The sequence below is a fragment of the Hippoglossus stenolepis genome, chromosome 16 (assembly GCF_022539355.2).
Source record: "Hippoglossus stenolepis isolate QCI-W04-F060 chromosome 16, HSTE1.2, whole genome shotgun sequence".
Taxonomy (NCBI): Eukaryota; Metazoa; Chordata; class Actinopteri; order Pleuronectiformes; family Pleuronectidae; genus Hippoglossus; species Hippoglossus stenolepis.
Window position 1 is genome coordinate 2180674 of NC_061498.1, and position 15081 is coordinate 2195754.

General features: G+C 45.0%; 1 protein-coding gene across 1 annotated transcript; it reads left to right on the forward strand.

The window, feature by feature from the left end:
- Window positions 1-21: 21 nt before the first annotated feature.
- On the forward strand, window positions 22-7660 carry LOC118123888 (mucolipin-1). The gene is made up of 14 exons (XM_035181539.2): window positions 22-206; window positions 953-1203; window positions 1327-1488; window positions 1930-2086; window positions 2614-2689; window positions 2786-2882; window positions 3173-3272; window positions 3396-3502; window positions 3938-4087; window positions 4193-4294; window positions 4413-4535; window positions 4860-5066; window positions 5344-5491; window positions 5582-7660. Exons 1-13 carry the CDS (start codon window positions 164-166, stop codon window positions 5476-5478), a joined length of 1710 nt encoding a protein of 569 aa, XP_035037430.2. The 5' UTR covers window positions 22-163; the 3' UTR covers window positions 5479-5491; window positions 5582-7660.
- Window positions 7661-15081: the final 7421 nt, after the last annotated feature.

Below are 15081 nucleotides of genomic sequence, written 5' to 3' on the forward strand. Positions count from 1 at the left end.
CACGTGGTGGAGTCACGTGCTAACCCGGAAGCGGTGATGTGATCGTAGGTGTCGTCCAAACATCGCGACGCAGAGATGAAGCAGCTGTGATGACATGAATCCTCCCGGTGAAGAAGAGGAAGATTCCCTCCTTCATTCCTCTGTGATCGACTGAAACATCAACATGGCGTCTCCAGGCTTCACCCAGGTCCAGGACAGCGACACAGGTCGGTGGTTTCCTGTTTACATCCAAGATGAGTCTGTTGTTTCCTGTTTACCTCCTGTTGTTTACCTGTTTACATCATCACATGTTGTTTACCTGTTTACATCCACGATGAGTCTGTTATTTACCTGTTTACATCATCACGTGTTGTTTACCTGTTTACATCCATGATTAGTCTGTTGTTTCCTGTTTACCTCCTGTTGTTTACCTTTTTACATCCATGATGAGTCTGTTATTTACCTGTTTACATCATCACGTGTTGTTTACCTGTTTACCTCCACGATGAGTCTGTTGTTTACCTGTTTACCTCCATGATGAGTCTGTTATTTACCTGTTTACATCCAAGATGAGTCTGTTGTTTACCTGTTTACCTCCATGATGAGTCTGTTATTTACCTGTTTACATCATCACATGTTGTTTACCTGTTTACCTCCACGATTAGTCTGTTGTTTACCTGTTTACCTCCACGATGAGTCTGTTGTTTACCTGTTTACCTCCATGATGAATCTGTTGTTTACATTATCACATGTGTTGTTTACCTGTTTACATCATCACGTGTGTTGTTTACCTGTTTACACGTGTAACATCATCACATGTGTTGTTTACCTGTTACCGATGAGTCTTTTTACCTCCAGATGAGTCTGTTTACATCATCACATGTGTTGTTTACCTGTTTACATCATCACGTGTGTTGTTTTTTAATTTGAACGTTTATAATTTCACATCATCACATTTCTTTGTGTTCTCCAGAGAAGGACCGGCTGCTCTCCTCCACGACCAGCTATGGGTCCCAGGACCTTCTCGGGGTCGGGAGCCCACGCCCCGCGGGTCTGGTGGAGTCTGAGCTCCACCAGCAGCGGGAGGAAGAGGAGGAGGAGGAGGCTCTGAGGAGGAAACTCAAGTACTTCTTCATGAGCCCCTGTGACAAGTACCACGCTAAAGGGCGCAAGCCGTTCAAACTGGGCCTGCAGCTGCTCAAGATCATCACGGTCACTGTGCAGGTGGAGAAAACATCTGTTTACCTCAGAACATGATAAAGTCCGAGAGTAGATAGTTTGTTTTATCTGTTGATGAATCTGTTTGCTTGGATCTTGATTCTCTTGTGTTTTGACTCCGACTCTTAGCTGGTTCTGTTCGGACTCAGCAACCAGATGGTCGTGACGTTTAAAGAGGAAAACACCGCGGCGTTCAAACACCTTTTCCTGGAGGGTTATGAGGAGAACGCTCCTCAGGCAGTGCACACGCAGAAGGAGCTGTACAGCCACATCCACTTCGCCATCAAGCAGGTAACCACACGTCATCTCTGCTCTTTCATCTCCAGCAGATTATCTCTGACATGCAAACAGTCGGACAGACGAGAGGTTTCAGGAGCTTCAGTGTTTTCTGTCTGGGAGAGAAACTCCCTTTACTGGAGACCTTTAGCTTTTTAAGAACTTTTACAGTCACAAAAATCCATAACACACAAAAGAGGAACTGGAAAACCTGAAGAAGCATTTGTTCCTCAATTAAATACAAAAAAATCTAATCAAAAAAGCACAGATGATGGAAATATCAGGAAAGAAGTAGTTTCTACTAAAATAAACATTTTGGCCGAATGATGACGTAGATGTTTTGATATTTCAGACCAGAAACAGCTCCAGAGTAAAACTGTGCTTTATTGTGTGGAAGCAGATTTTGTTAACGTGCCTCCAGCTCAGTTTGAATAAAGGTTCTCGTCTCCCGCCCAGTACCTGGCTCTACCGGACATCTCACTGGGACGGTACGCGTACGTGTTGGGCGTCGGCGCCAACGGAAGTGCGCTGTCCCTCTGCCAGAGGTACTTCAGGAAGGGAACCATCGACCCCGTCAACGACACCTTTGACATCGATCCCCACGTGGTCACCGGTAGGGAAGCCCTTCACGTTGTGGAATATTTCTACTCGGTGAAAAAGTGACCGCCTTGTTTTGTTACCCAGCGACTGTATTTTCCCGGCCCTGAAGGAAATGACTGTGTCGGTGAGTCACTCTGTTGCTGCTCCACACATGTCCAGAGGAGCCGGGACACTTTGTCCTACTTTCACAGACCTGACGTGGTCCAGTTCTCAGAAAACACAGCTTTAAAGCTTTGTTTTACCCGTAAGCTTTAGGAGCCTCACGCCAGGTCTCTGCCTCGGGAAAGACTTTATTTGCATACACCTGCTGGTTTGGCGATGAATGAAAAAATCTTGTGACCGAAATAGATCAAGATGAATAAAATCAATGTTACGCTCCAAGGAAACGATTAAAATGCTGAGAGGAAGTGCTGGAGTCTGGTTCAAGCTGCATGTGATGTGGAAAAAGATGATTTATATGGTTTTTTAAATAACATTTCCCCATCTGATATCGTTTAGTTCCTCTAATGCTATTTTGGGGTTTCTGCCTTTTTTTTTCAGATTGCCTTGGAGTGGATCCCGTGAATTACAGCTTTGGAAACAGTGACTACAAGAATTTCACTCTCAAGTTTTACAAGTAAGATGTTATGATGTGTTTTCTCATCATTAGACCCAGAGAAGTATTTTGTTCCCGTTACAGCTTCACCACATTGAATTCTCTGTGTGTCTCCAGGCTGATCAATGTGACTATTGACTTCCAGCTGAAGGCCATCAACATCCAGACCATCATAAACAACGAAATCCCCGACTGCTACACCTTTGCCATCACGGTGAACTGCCCCTCCCATGATTCCTATTCCAGTGACCGTGTTGCTTTACGTTTCACAACAGACAAGAAATCTAGTTTTTCCAATTGGAGATGATGTAAATAAATGGATAGATCTAAAACTGACATGAGAATTATGACACATATTGGATGAAATTGCAAATACTGATAATAGATAAATATAATAGACGTGGTGTATTGTTAACGAACTGTAAACAGAGAGTGTATCGCACACAAAGACGTCCATATCCACAGTTTGTATATTCACTACGGTTCTTCTGCGTCTTTCATCAGATCGTCATGGATAACAAAGCGCACAGCGGCAAAGTGAAGATCAGTCTCCTGAACCAGGCCTCGATAGCAGAGTGTAAAGACCCCAATGTGTCTGGGCACGGTGAGTAACTGGTGCTGGACCAGCTGCAGTGGAGAGATTCATCCATCTGTGTCCTGATATCAACTCTTTCATCTGTAACTTTACCCGTTTGCCTTCGGTCCCTCTTCTCTTTGCCTCTGGCAGCGGAGAGCTATGCCCGGGAGTTGTTTGACATGCTGGTGGCGGTGGTTTGTCTGTTGTCCCTGCTGCTGTGTGGACGCTCCATCCTCAGAGGCATCGTCCTGCAATATGTAAGAGGGCCGACCGGACGTTTATGCAACGCTAACTTATTCAACACTGTTTGATAAGATCAGCTTTTCTGTTGTTTTGTGGCTTCGTAGCAAGTTTGGTCTAAAACTCTGCTGTAACCTTGACCCTCGACGGATTGGAAAACACTCTATGGCACATGATTACTGCAAAGCCACATTATTGCACAGTTCACCATAGGAAATACGCCAAAAAAGCACCAAACTAGCCTAAAGCCCACGTTGGGCTGCAGGAGGAAGCTCGAGTACCCGGAGAAAACCAGGAAAATCATCACAGAACGAGGGTTTCTCGAACCACCGGTTTATTTACACTCTGAACAGAGATTAGCAGAGATTCCACAATCCTCCATATTACAGGATTAGAATCTCACCTTTAGAGGACAAGTCTGTTTTATGTTTGTCTCTTACGTCCCGTCCCAGGAGTACGTGCACTTTTTCAATCACACACTTGGCCGCGACGTCAGCTGGGGAGACAGGATGGAGTTCATCAACGGCTGGTACATTCTGCTCATCATCAGCGACCTGTTCACCATCGTCGGGAGCTTCATCAAGATTGGGATCGAGTCCAAGGTAACGTGGGAGATGTTACCAGTAAGACGACCTTCAAGAAGTCGTCAGGGACAAATAACTGCAGCACCGTTCATTATAATCATAGATGTCCCTGTTGTGATGCAGAATCTGTCATCGTATGATCTGTGCGGCATCCTGCTGGGAACCTCCACTCTGCTGGTGTGGGTGGGAGTCATCCGCTACCTCAGCTTCTTTCAGAAATACAATGTATGTGGAAGACACACACACACACACACACACACACACACACACACACACACACACGCACACATCTATCGGCTGCTCTTTCCTTGAAGTGTAAATATCTTCTGCTCCTCGCCCACAGATCTTGATTGTGACTCTTCGAGCTGCTTTTCCAAACGTTATCCGCTTCAGCTGCTGCGCCGCTGCCATTTACCTGGGATACTGCTTCTGTGGCTGGATCGTGCTCGGGCCTTATCACGCCAAGGTAGTGAACCCACTCAGGAAGGTCTCTGACCAGAAAGGAGGCGCCATGAGTCACTCAGACCAGAAGTGCACGTCTTCACAGCCTAATTATAATAAAATGCCCTCCAGCATATCAGCCATGTAGCTGGTGTATTATTAATGAGAGAAGGAAATTGACCTTTATTAAATATGAATCGTGAAAACATTATGTTATATTGTTTTGTGTTGTGTGCTTGTAAATTAAAAATCAATCCTTACAGCTAATAAAAGGTAATTTACAGATTGAGAGGTGGATGAAAGGGATGATTTGTAGTTGACCTTGTTAACACTGATGCTTCCTGCCCAGTTCCGCTCCCTGTCCATGGTGTCCGAGTGCCTGTTCTCTCTCATCAACGGGGACGACATGTTTGTGACGTTCGCTGAGATGGAGCGAAGCAGCACGATGGTGTGGATCTTCAGTCAGGTCTACCTCTACACCTTCATCTCCCTCTTCATCTACATGGTGCTGTCCCTCTTCATCGCACTCATCACCGGAGCCTACGACACCATCATGGTACAGTTCGGTTTGTGCTTTATGTGTTTTGTCACAGTTCTAATGGCAGTGTCCTTCTGTCGGTCCGTCCACCGACTGTCCAGACTACAATTTACTTTTTCGTAAGACCTTCATTGTGTCTAGAAGATCCAGATCCGGATGAAGCAGTAAAATGTTTGAAATTAGCCTTAAAATGATGAAATGAAAAAGCCATTGCTGCCATTAGGAGCTGCAAACCAGTCACTCTGGACATAAATCAGAGGAAAGTGCACATGTTAATGTCTGTTGACCCGCACAGGCCCAAACACAGGAGCAGGTGCCCGTCACTGACCTTCACGTCTTCATCGCTGAGTGCACGGACACGCCCTGCTCCGGCAAGTTCCGTGGACCCGAGGGCTCGTCCTGCTCCTTCCTCTGCTGCTGCGAGTGGTGAAGAGGATGTGAGAGTAAGTAAAGAGATTTTGCTTTTCCCTTGAAAACCACAGAGTTTCCACTCCAGTGACGGCTGATTGCAATTTCACTCCTTTCTTTCCCAGAAACCCAGCAGGGACGATGAGTGTCTCGACAGTGGACGGACTGACCTTGGAACATAATGTCCTCTGCGCCCCGGGTTTGAATTTTGCATTTAAATTAATTCTGGACCAGTAGAAGGCACTTATCAGTCACAAGGCCAATTACCTGCTTTTGAACTGTATGAATAATTTATTGTCTCTTTCTCAAATCTTAGTTTGTTGAGGCTTTGATGACGAGACACTTGATGCCAGTAAACACGACTGGACACGGTCCACCAAGTAAAATGAAAATTTTAAATGCTCCACTATGTACAGGATGGATGTTTTTATAATTTTACTGTCCACTACTTAGGAGACATTCTTTTGTGACCCGTGATTATGTAAATATATGTAAGCATCTGGATCTTCATGGCAGAAGTAGAATAGACACAAGGGAGGCAGGCGAGCAGACAAACGAGCGGCCATTAACTGCTGTGTGTGCATTAGCTCCTGCAACACTTTTCATCAATTTGGTCCTTTTCCTCACTCCTCATCCCCTTCGTTCAGGTCCCGCCTGTAACTGCAAGGAGATGACGGCTGCACGAGGAGGGACGAGCCCTGCAGCCAACCAGTCAGTCATCAATATGTATGAGCTGCTTCTGCTGTAAAGAGCCAGGTGCACGCTAATGCACTGCACGGTTGGGCATTTCCGCTGTTTGTTTTTAAAGTGCTGCAAACGAGGCAGCAAAATAAATGTCGTAGAAGAAAATGTTAAGATTTGCACATTGTCCCGGACTCGTCAGCCCCTTTTAGCCAACGTCTTGTATTTGTTATAACAAGATGAATCACTAAGATGTGTCCGTATCTCCAGGAAACAGGAACAACTGATTAACTTGCTTTCCCTTGTGTATTTTTAATGATTTTCTTTTTTATTCATGCTGTTTTTATCCCTGTAAATTGCACATTTCTATGGTTTAACCATTTTTATTTAAAGGTACAGTGTCAGAGGTGTCAGACCAAGTCGATGTCATTACACTGACATTAAAACCGTGTGTAAAAGGTTCATATCTCGTTCGTCGTGTCCATGAATGACGAGGATCACCTCCACAAACCAGCAGTTCTTCATTGATGCTTTTCAAAGACACGTCACTGTTACTATGGGAACTTACTGAAGTGGTAATGTCCCGCATGCTGTGTAAGGTCAAATGAAGGACGCTCACTGGAAAAGGGACGTTCACTGCACAAACTCTGATCAGGAGAAAACAGAACAAATGTACACGTCTGTTTGATGCTTTGGTATTATTGTGTCGCGTTTACTTAAATTATCGGATCTTGTTTACAGTCACAACAGGTACGTTCATTTACAGTTTATGTGCACTTCATGAAGAGCGGTGTTCAGCTTCTCTTGATTTAAATGTGTCACCTGGGAGCCGTATAGCACGACGGAGCACAGCGCTGTGTGTGTAATGCATCTGTTAATGTTCTCCTGACACTCCTGGGAAGGTTCGTCAGTGTAAATCTGATTTAGTAGTTTTACTGCTCACTAGGTTTGTTTACAAGTATTCCGTATGCTGTCTTAATTATTTTTACCTCGTTTCCAGAGGAGGTGTGTACTTGTTAAAAGGGAGTTTATCTGTTAATGCACCGGAGGAAGTTGTTCAGGTTTTTATCGTCTTTTGTATTGAATGTTTTCTGAGAGGATTCTGCCTTCTTCTATTATCATAGAAATAAACTGTGTCAAGTATATAAATAAACCAATAAACTAATGAAATGTTATTTTATCATGTTACCACAACTGAGTTCAATGTTTATCATTTTCAAACTTAAGATTCCCCCAAATGTTTTGGTTCAATTTGGATATTTGGGAATTTTAATATTTAATCAGGATGTTTTTGCCGCCTTGTTAAACCAGGTTGAGAAGCTTGATTATTACTCATTGTTATAATTGTTATGCACTAACTTGCCAAATAGAATCAATGTAATACTATAAAATGAATTAAGTAAACTTAAATGTGATGCCATTGGATGAAAACTAAATAATTAATTGTAACACAAAATAAAAAACTGTTACCATGGAAAATAAGATCAATGAAACAGAATTTCATAATAAAGAGTTGAGTTTTATTGATTTCATGTTGTTTTTGTTCACTTACATGTACTATACATGATTTACTTCATAATAAATACTTGTTTATACATCAAACACTGGGCTCTTTATGATCATATTAACAAAGGATGAACATGTACATTTTTAATGATGCTGTGATAGGTTGATGAAGGGATGTAGATGTGATACAAGGTCTGAATCTGCTGAAGCTCTGGTTTCTGGTGGTGGTTGTGGTGGTGGTGGTGGTGGTGTGGCACCACTAGGGGGAGAGAGTCTGCTCTGTCTGCAGCCAGTCACAGGAAATCAATGCAATCCATAAGCAATAAAGAAATGAGACGAAGCTCAGGCACTTTGAGGAGGAGAGGAGGGGTCGCTGCCTTCATTAAAGATGAATAATGCTGAGAGTATAATTAAAGTACTTAACCTTCGAGTGAACCATTATCACAAACTACCTCTCTTCTCAACTCAAGGTAAAGCAGAGTCGGGCCGTGCCAAAAGAAAAAGAAAATGCACGTGAGCTGAAGATGCAAATGGACGAGAAGGGGACAGAGAGTCAAGGCACAAACTGTTCGTGCTCACTCAGTCCTCTTAGTGTGCTGGAGTGGTGTAGTTGTCCAATATGCTTAGTGCCTACATGCATTATTTACTCCAGGAGGCAACCAGGGCTGAGACAAAGCACTTAGATCAGACCGACAGGAACTGGCCGGCTCTGGACATCATCAGGTTTCAGGGTGAAGCTGATTTAATGGAAAAAAACATACAAGACAAGGCCTGGTAGCTGGTTAACTTAACATGGCAACTCACTTCCAACCCAATGACTGAGAAATACACCAGAAGCAATGAAGATCCTCAGATTAAAAGGTTCTTCATCTTTGCATTTGCAGTCAGATCGTCACGTTATTGGAGGACATACATGATAATAATGATCCATTGATAAGGTTCCTCTGCATCGCTTTTCACATGTTGCCTGTCCGCGGGAGCAGGAGCATCCTGCATGTTAATGATATGCTGTGCTGGCATGTTGTGCTCTTTGGGGAGTCAGTGCTGTGCACACAGAGCAGCAGCCACACAGGCGTGTTCCAACCTGCACCCGCCTGCTGTTTACTCACACACACACACACACACACATTTGAGAGATAATGATATTCGCGTTAGTGGAGTGTGACACCGCTCGTGCATTTTGAATCCACTTGTGTCAACAGGGGTTTGATTTGTGAATATCTCTACAAAAAAAGATGGCGGCTGTGTCTGATGTGGTGGGTGTGTCTCCCAGCGGTGCCAGCTCCTCTCTCTGCTGACAGGAAGAGACTCAGACCTGTGCACAATGTGACTGTACATGCTGGGATACACAAAGCCCAAAGGGAACATGCCTGTGTCTGCTGCTGGTAATGAGTTGGGAGCAAGTCAAAGGTAAGACCCCTGACTGGCGGCCAGGTTTTGGAGCTTGACAGAGTGCCAGTGCTTGTGTGCTCTGGCTGCCCCCAGCTGCACTGTGGGCCGGGGGGGAAAAAACAATGAGATAAATAGCACGGAAACTGCGCTGCAGGGAACACAGCCCTGCCCCTTCCTGCCTCCGCTGCCGCTCACCACCGCCTGTGTGAAAAAAACACCTTCCTCTCTTTGTTGTGGCTGGGTGACCATGCCAATACGTCCATCAGCGACAGGCCGGCAGGCACCAGGAGGCACCACCCTCCTCCTGGTCTGCTTCCATGTCTCTCATGCACTTGCACACGCACCTGCACGAGCACATGTTCATTTTTTAACTCTTATTAATATTTCTGTGGGCTTGACTTGACCTTCAGGTTTGATGTGGATGGAGTTCTCTGAGCTGACAGGCCGAGCAGTCGGAGGTCAGTCCACTTCAGAGGAGAAGCTTCCTCTGGAAATCTGAGCAGGAGCGATAAAGAGGCAAGAGACAAATGTTTGTAGAAAATAATCCTAATAATAAACTTTATTTACATAGCACCTTTAAAATATGTTTGTTTCAAAGCAAAAATGCCAGACAACAATGTTGAAGTGGTCGAAAACAAATTAGAATTCAATTTAATAAATATTTTTAACACTATCCCACAAAAACTTGATCACATAAAAGCAGTAAATTGAATAAATGAAAATATATAAAATAAAAGGTGATAAGGAGACAATAAAAAGACGACATCACATGAAAGCACGTCTATAAAAATGAGTTTTAGGAAGTAATTTAAAAGAAGTCACCGACTCTGCGAGCCTTATCTCCTCAGGCAGGTCGTTCTAAAGCCGAGGGGTCCTGATGGCAGGAGAATGGTCACCTTTACTATTGAGCCTGGACATTGGAACAGCCAGCAGGATCCATCTGAGGATCTAAAGCTGCCAACAGGCACATCGGGGGGTCAACATATGATGTAGATTGAGGTCAGACCCCAGCGTGCTTTGAAAGTGATCTGTAAAAATGGCTGATGGAAGCAAGGATCGGGGGGGTGATGTGATGAAGTTAAAGCCGCTTGTGTATTTTTTAGTTTAGTGCCGTATATTTGCAGCCTGAGTCAATCCGAAACCTCCCCTGTCCAGCTTTTGGAAAGCGAGCACCACCGGCTCAACAGGCCCGAAGCCCACATCCCCAACTGAGCAGCACACAAAGGCCTGGCTCATGTAGACAGAGGCAAGTGGCTGCTGGGGGCTGAGCAGCGTGGGGCAGCAGACAGACAGGCAGACGGGCGGCATGCCCTCCTCTCAGACTATCTCTGATGAAAAGCCCCGTTCTGGTGAGGAACGTGGCGCGCACAGAAACAAAAGGTTTTCAAATCCACGAAAACAACGCCCCTCAGTGTCGTCGCATTGTGACTGAGAGACAACACGCTCGGCTACAGGCTTCCACACTGTCTCTGCTGCTCCTTGCTGCATTTCCTGCCGCTTTTCAAATTCACTTCTTTCTATTTCGGGGCCTGTTTGCTCATCTCTGTGACTGAACTCGCAGGCAGCCTCACACGTTAAGCTGCATCACTTCTAAAGATGCTTGTTTTTGTGTGTAAATCCTCTAATCCTACATCCCAATATGGAAATAACTTTCTTTTAAATTGGCTCAATAATTATCCTAATAAGAATGTTACGATCAACAGGTCTGAAATGTGTTGAGAGATGTTCAGGTTCTCGATGCAGCGCTCGTGTGGACAATGCAACTGCTTTAATGCATGTGGGGCAGCAGTAATGTGTGTGTGTGTGTGTGTGTGTGTGTTTGTGAGTGTGTGTGTGTGCAGTCGTGCATGCAGTGAAGAAGAAAAGGGGTTGAAGAGGACAGAAAAGGGGTCCAGGGGCCTGAGAGGGGGGCAACAGACAACCGGGAGGAACTTGGGGCAAGACGGTCGGGTGACTTGCAAGAGGTGACATCATCCTTCGTTTGAATAATCCCTCGAGCCGGGAGGTGATTGGCTGCTCCCTGAGAAAGCAGTGCCCCTGCTATTCGCTATTCATCCCTTTCAATTTCAGCATGGCGCGCTGTGCAGGAGAATGTGGCCTTCACGGACTCGTAGATTACTAGATTCATTTGTAACAAGTAACAAACACACACAAAAGACTTCATGCCTTTAGGGCCCTGCTATCTTACATGTTGGAATAATACTCTTTTTTATCCATTTCATTATTTATTACATACAATACATGAAGCAGTGCAAACGTGTCATAATAAAAAACATGACACTGACATTTTGTGAGTATTAACAGATGTAATAATGACTCTATTTATATTGCACTTTTCAAAACAAACTAACAAATTGCACATTAGCAAAAAAAACTAATAAACAAACAGTCGCATTAGAATATATAAAAGAATAAAAACTCTATTGAGCACTCATTACAATGATACAAACTAGAATAAGGTTTCAAAAGCAACACAAAGAAGAATCGTTTAAACAGATGCAACAATAAAATAAGATAAAAAAAAACAATAATAATACAATAAAAGCGCAGTGATTATTAGATCTGATAAAAAGAGAAAGAGACATGAGCTCCTTCACGTGTGCTCATTATTCCGAGGTTTTTTTAGGAGCACCTGAAGGCAGCGGCAGCCTCTCCTCCTCATCCATCCGTTCACCGGCGTGTGCGTGTGTGCGTGCGCGTGTCTGTGCGTGTGTGTGTGTGTGTGTGTGTGTGTGCAGCGTCACTCTCTTTCTTAGAGACAGCCAGCTCGAATCGTGGCAGCGGCGGCTCGGAGAGGCACTTCCGGTGGAAACAGAAACTGCCACTGATTTGTGAAGGCAGCTGTCAGTTGCCACAGCTGTTTGTGACTTATTCAGGGAGACTGGGACCAGTTTGTGAATGTTGACCTACTTGTTATTGTTCCGGGGCCTGGATGGTTGAGACCATGAGACGTACTTGAAGTTACTGGTTAGCCAGGAAAGTATTAATAACAGTTTGCTTCAATATCAGAACATTTCAGCCTGTATCAATAGTGCTGTCCATGTCATTGTCACTTAACTGAATTCATATAAATACTGAAGACATGAGAATAAAAGTTGGTTCAAAAAGTAGGTCAGTAGCTGTTTGTTGTGTGAAGCTTGGTTTGTCATTTGTGGAGTATGTGCACTGATGCTTTTACACCATAGAAGTTCATAACTCATAAAACAACAAGTCTATTTAAAATGTTCTTATGGATTTTAGTGTATTTAACTAAGAGTCCTTGCAACTGTGAATGGTTAATTAACTTTATTCGCAATTGTAAAGTCACATTTTGTTGTTGTGTAACACAGAAACACAGATTTAATTTATTAAGCTGTTACTACAGTTACTAAACCTTTGTTCCTTTGAGGTATTTCCATCTACTTTGGTCCAGTTATATTCAATAAATTGCTACATGGAGCAGTGGCAGCTCTGTGCACCATTGCTATCATGGAGTTATAATTTAAGGCAAGGATAAAAAATTACATATTTTCTTTTGGTTCATCACATCAAAGACAGCTGCCTCCAAACAGTGCACCATCACAGGCAGCTGCCTTTAAACTGTGTGGCATCAAAGGCCATCGATGAAGGCAGCTGCCTGGACATATCAGTGGCAGCTTCTGTTGACACCGGAAGTGCCTCACGAGCTCCAGCTGCCACGCTCTGAGCTTGCCCCCCCCGCTGCTCTTTCTTCCTCTGTGAACGCGCATCACTTGAGGAAAACGGCGCTCGAGACCCAGAAGTTTCTTGTCCTTCGGCTCAGCTCGACTCGGCTCGGCTCGGCTCGGTCTCCCTTCTCTCTTCGTCTCCTTCTTCCTGGTTCTTGGCTCTCTTTTTTTTTTTATAAAAGCCCTCCTCCGCCTCTCTCCGCCTCTCTGTCTCTGCTGACCGGAGGATCGAGCCGGGGCGTGCGGGGCTAACACTGGGCGTAGCTGGGGAGGATTCCGCGGACCTGCCGCCACACCGACTGACCGGTAAGACCGCGGCAGCTAGCATGCTAAGTGTCCGCTAATAACTGACGGTTGTCTGATTTTTTAAATCTGCGTGAATTGGTCAAACCTCGTGTCCGTGGCCCGTCGGTGTCATCCCGGTATTTCCCGTGATTCCCCCGGTTCACACCGCTCCGCTCTGTAGGTCGAAGTCCCCGGTTCAGGTGATTTCATTTCCCTGCCGGACCCTTTTTCTTTAGTGTCCCCCGTGTTTTTCAAAAAGGATGAGCCGCCCCTGCTCCTCGTTCACCGGCTCCTGTGTGTTGATGGGGCGGTGGCAGACAGGAGAGCTGTGGAGCCCCCCCACCCCCCACCAGCTCATCTTTAAACAGGGTTTAGGCTACACGGTGATAATTAGTTTTGAATTCATGCTAGTTTCTGTGTGGGCTGCACAGGGACACGTTGCCTCCTTTGTGACACCATTTTCTGTGCTTCTCCCCTCCCTGAACTTTCCAGCCTCGGCTCCCCTCCCTCTCCATCCTCCATCGTGGATGCCCATTGTTCTGCAGATGAGCCAAGTGGTGTGTGTGAGTGCTGAGACATGTTGCAGCCTCCTCCTGCTCATTTCCAGGCTTCTCCTCCACTATATTTATATATATATATATATTTTAAAGCATTGGATAAAGCAACAATTTCCCCTCAGACCCTGTTTTTCCAGAGAGAGAGACTATCTCTGTTTGTTGTGCACAGACTTGAGCCGGCATGTAACCAGAGGTGATTAATGTCACCCCCCAAAAGTGATCAGCTATTGTGGTGTGAGAGTTGGAGCCGGAGGGGGGGCCGTGGCTGCTCCGTCACCGGCTCTCTCTCTCTTTTTTGGTGGGTGAGTGCAACAAGACAGATTACACTCCTCTTTGTAGAACAATGGGGGAGGAGGAGGAGGAGGAAAAAAACGCTGCCAGTTCCCAAAGCCCGGCCAAGAGCATTTTAATAAACGGCAAACATGCAGGCATTGAAAAATCTTTATCCTCAGCCCACAACTCTGCTTCCCCTTTCCCCTGAGGTGCTGCAGACAGGCGACATGAATTGTCTCCAGCTCTGTGGAACTCGGCGGCGGGCATGTGTCGGTCAATAACGTGCCGCGATCGACCAGGAGGTATTGATGTCATCCAGAGTAAATGGCGTCCCAGGGCGACTAATATGAGCACTTTTAAGGCTCTGTCACACAGGGCTTGGAGACACTTCAGGAGGTGGGCTAAGCCATCGGCTCGTCCACCACCCACCCCCCCACCCCCCCTCCGGTGCGTGGATGAGAGAATGGCTGACTCACAGTGTTGGTGGATGAGGCTGGGAAATGGAGGACAGATGCACGGCCTAATGCAATAATGGCAAATTAAATTTAGCTGCCATTAAAAACCACACTCAGTTTTTTTTCTGAAGTTATTTAAGACGATCTTAAAGGGGTTATTAGGACGAGTATTTCCTGCCAGAGGGATTCTGTGTGTGGAGAGGATCTGTCTCAGATTATACTCGTATAAATTAAGCCGATTGTTGTAATTGAGATAAATGTCTAAAAATTGGGAGCATTTCGTCAACTGTGGTTTCTTTGCTGCTGTATTTTTATGCCAGTGTCTGAAACAATCCTTCATGGATGTAATGTCGAAGTTGTGATTCAGTTAATCAACAGCTGGGCAAACTTATTTATCAATTGTAATCAATATAAATCAATAATATTCAGACTAATGATGTCTGAAAGTTCCTTGGTTTCAGTTCTAGCAGCTGCTGATAATTCAGACGTACGTTTCCAGCCCACCAGCCACACGCCTCTTCTGTTGCGATTGTTCTCTGCACATTTGAACACATTGAAGAGTTGTCACTGATTAATTTCCCATAGAACGTCTCTCATGAGATTGTATTTTGAGCAAATTAAAATTTTAATGACCCGTTTTACCCCCGGCTGGCTGCTCGACCCATGCCTGGTCCTGATAGAGGGAGATGATTGTTGCATTAATAGACCTGTGTGTCAGCTTGCCCTTAGCCTAAGGACTGGTGTTGGGGTGGGTGTGACTCAGAATGAACCCCCGCTCCCCAGATCTGAA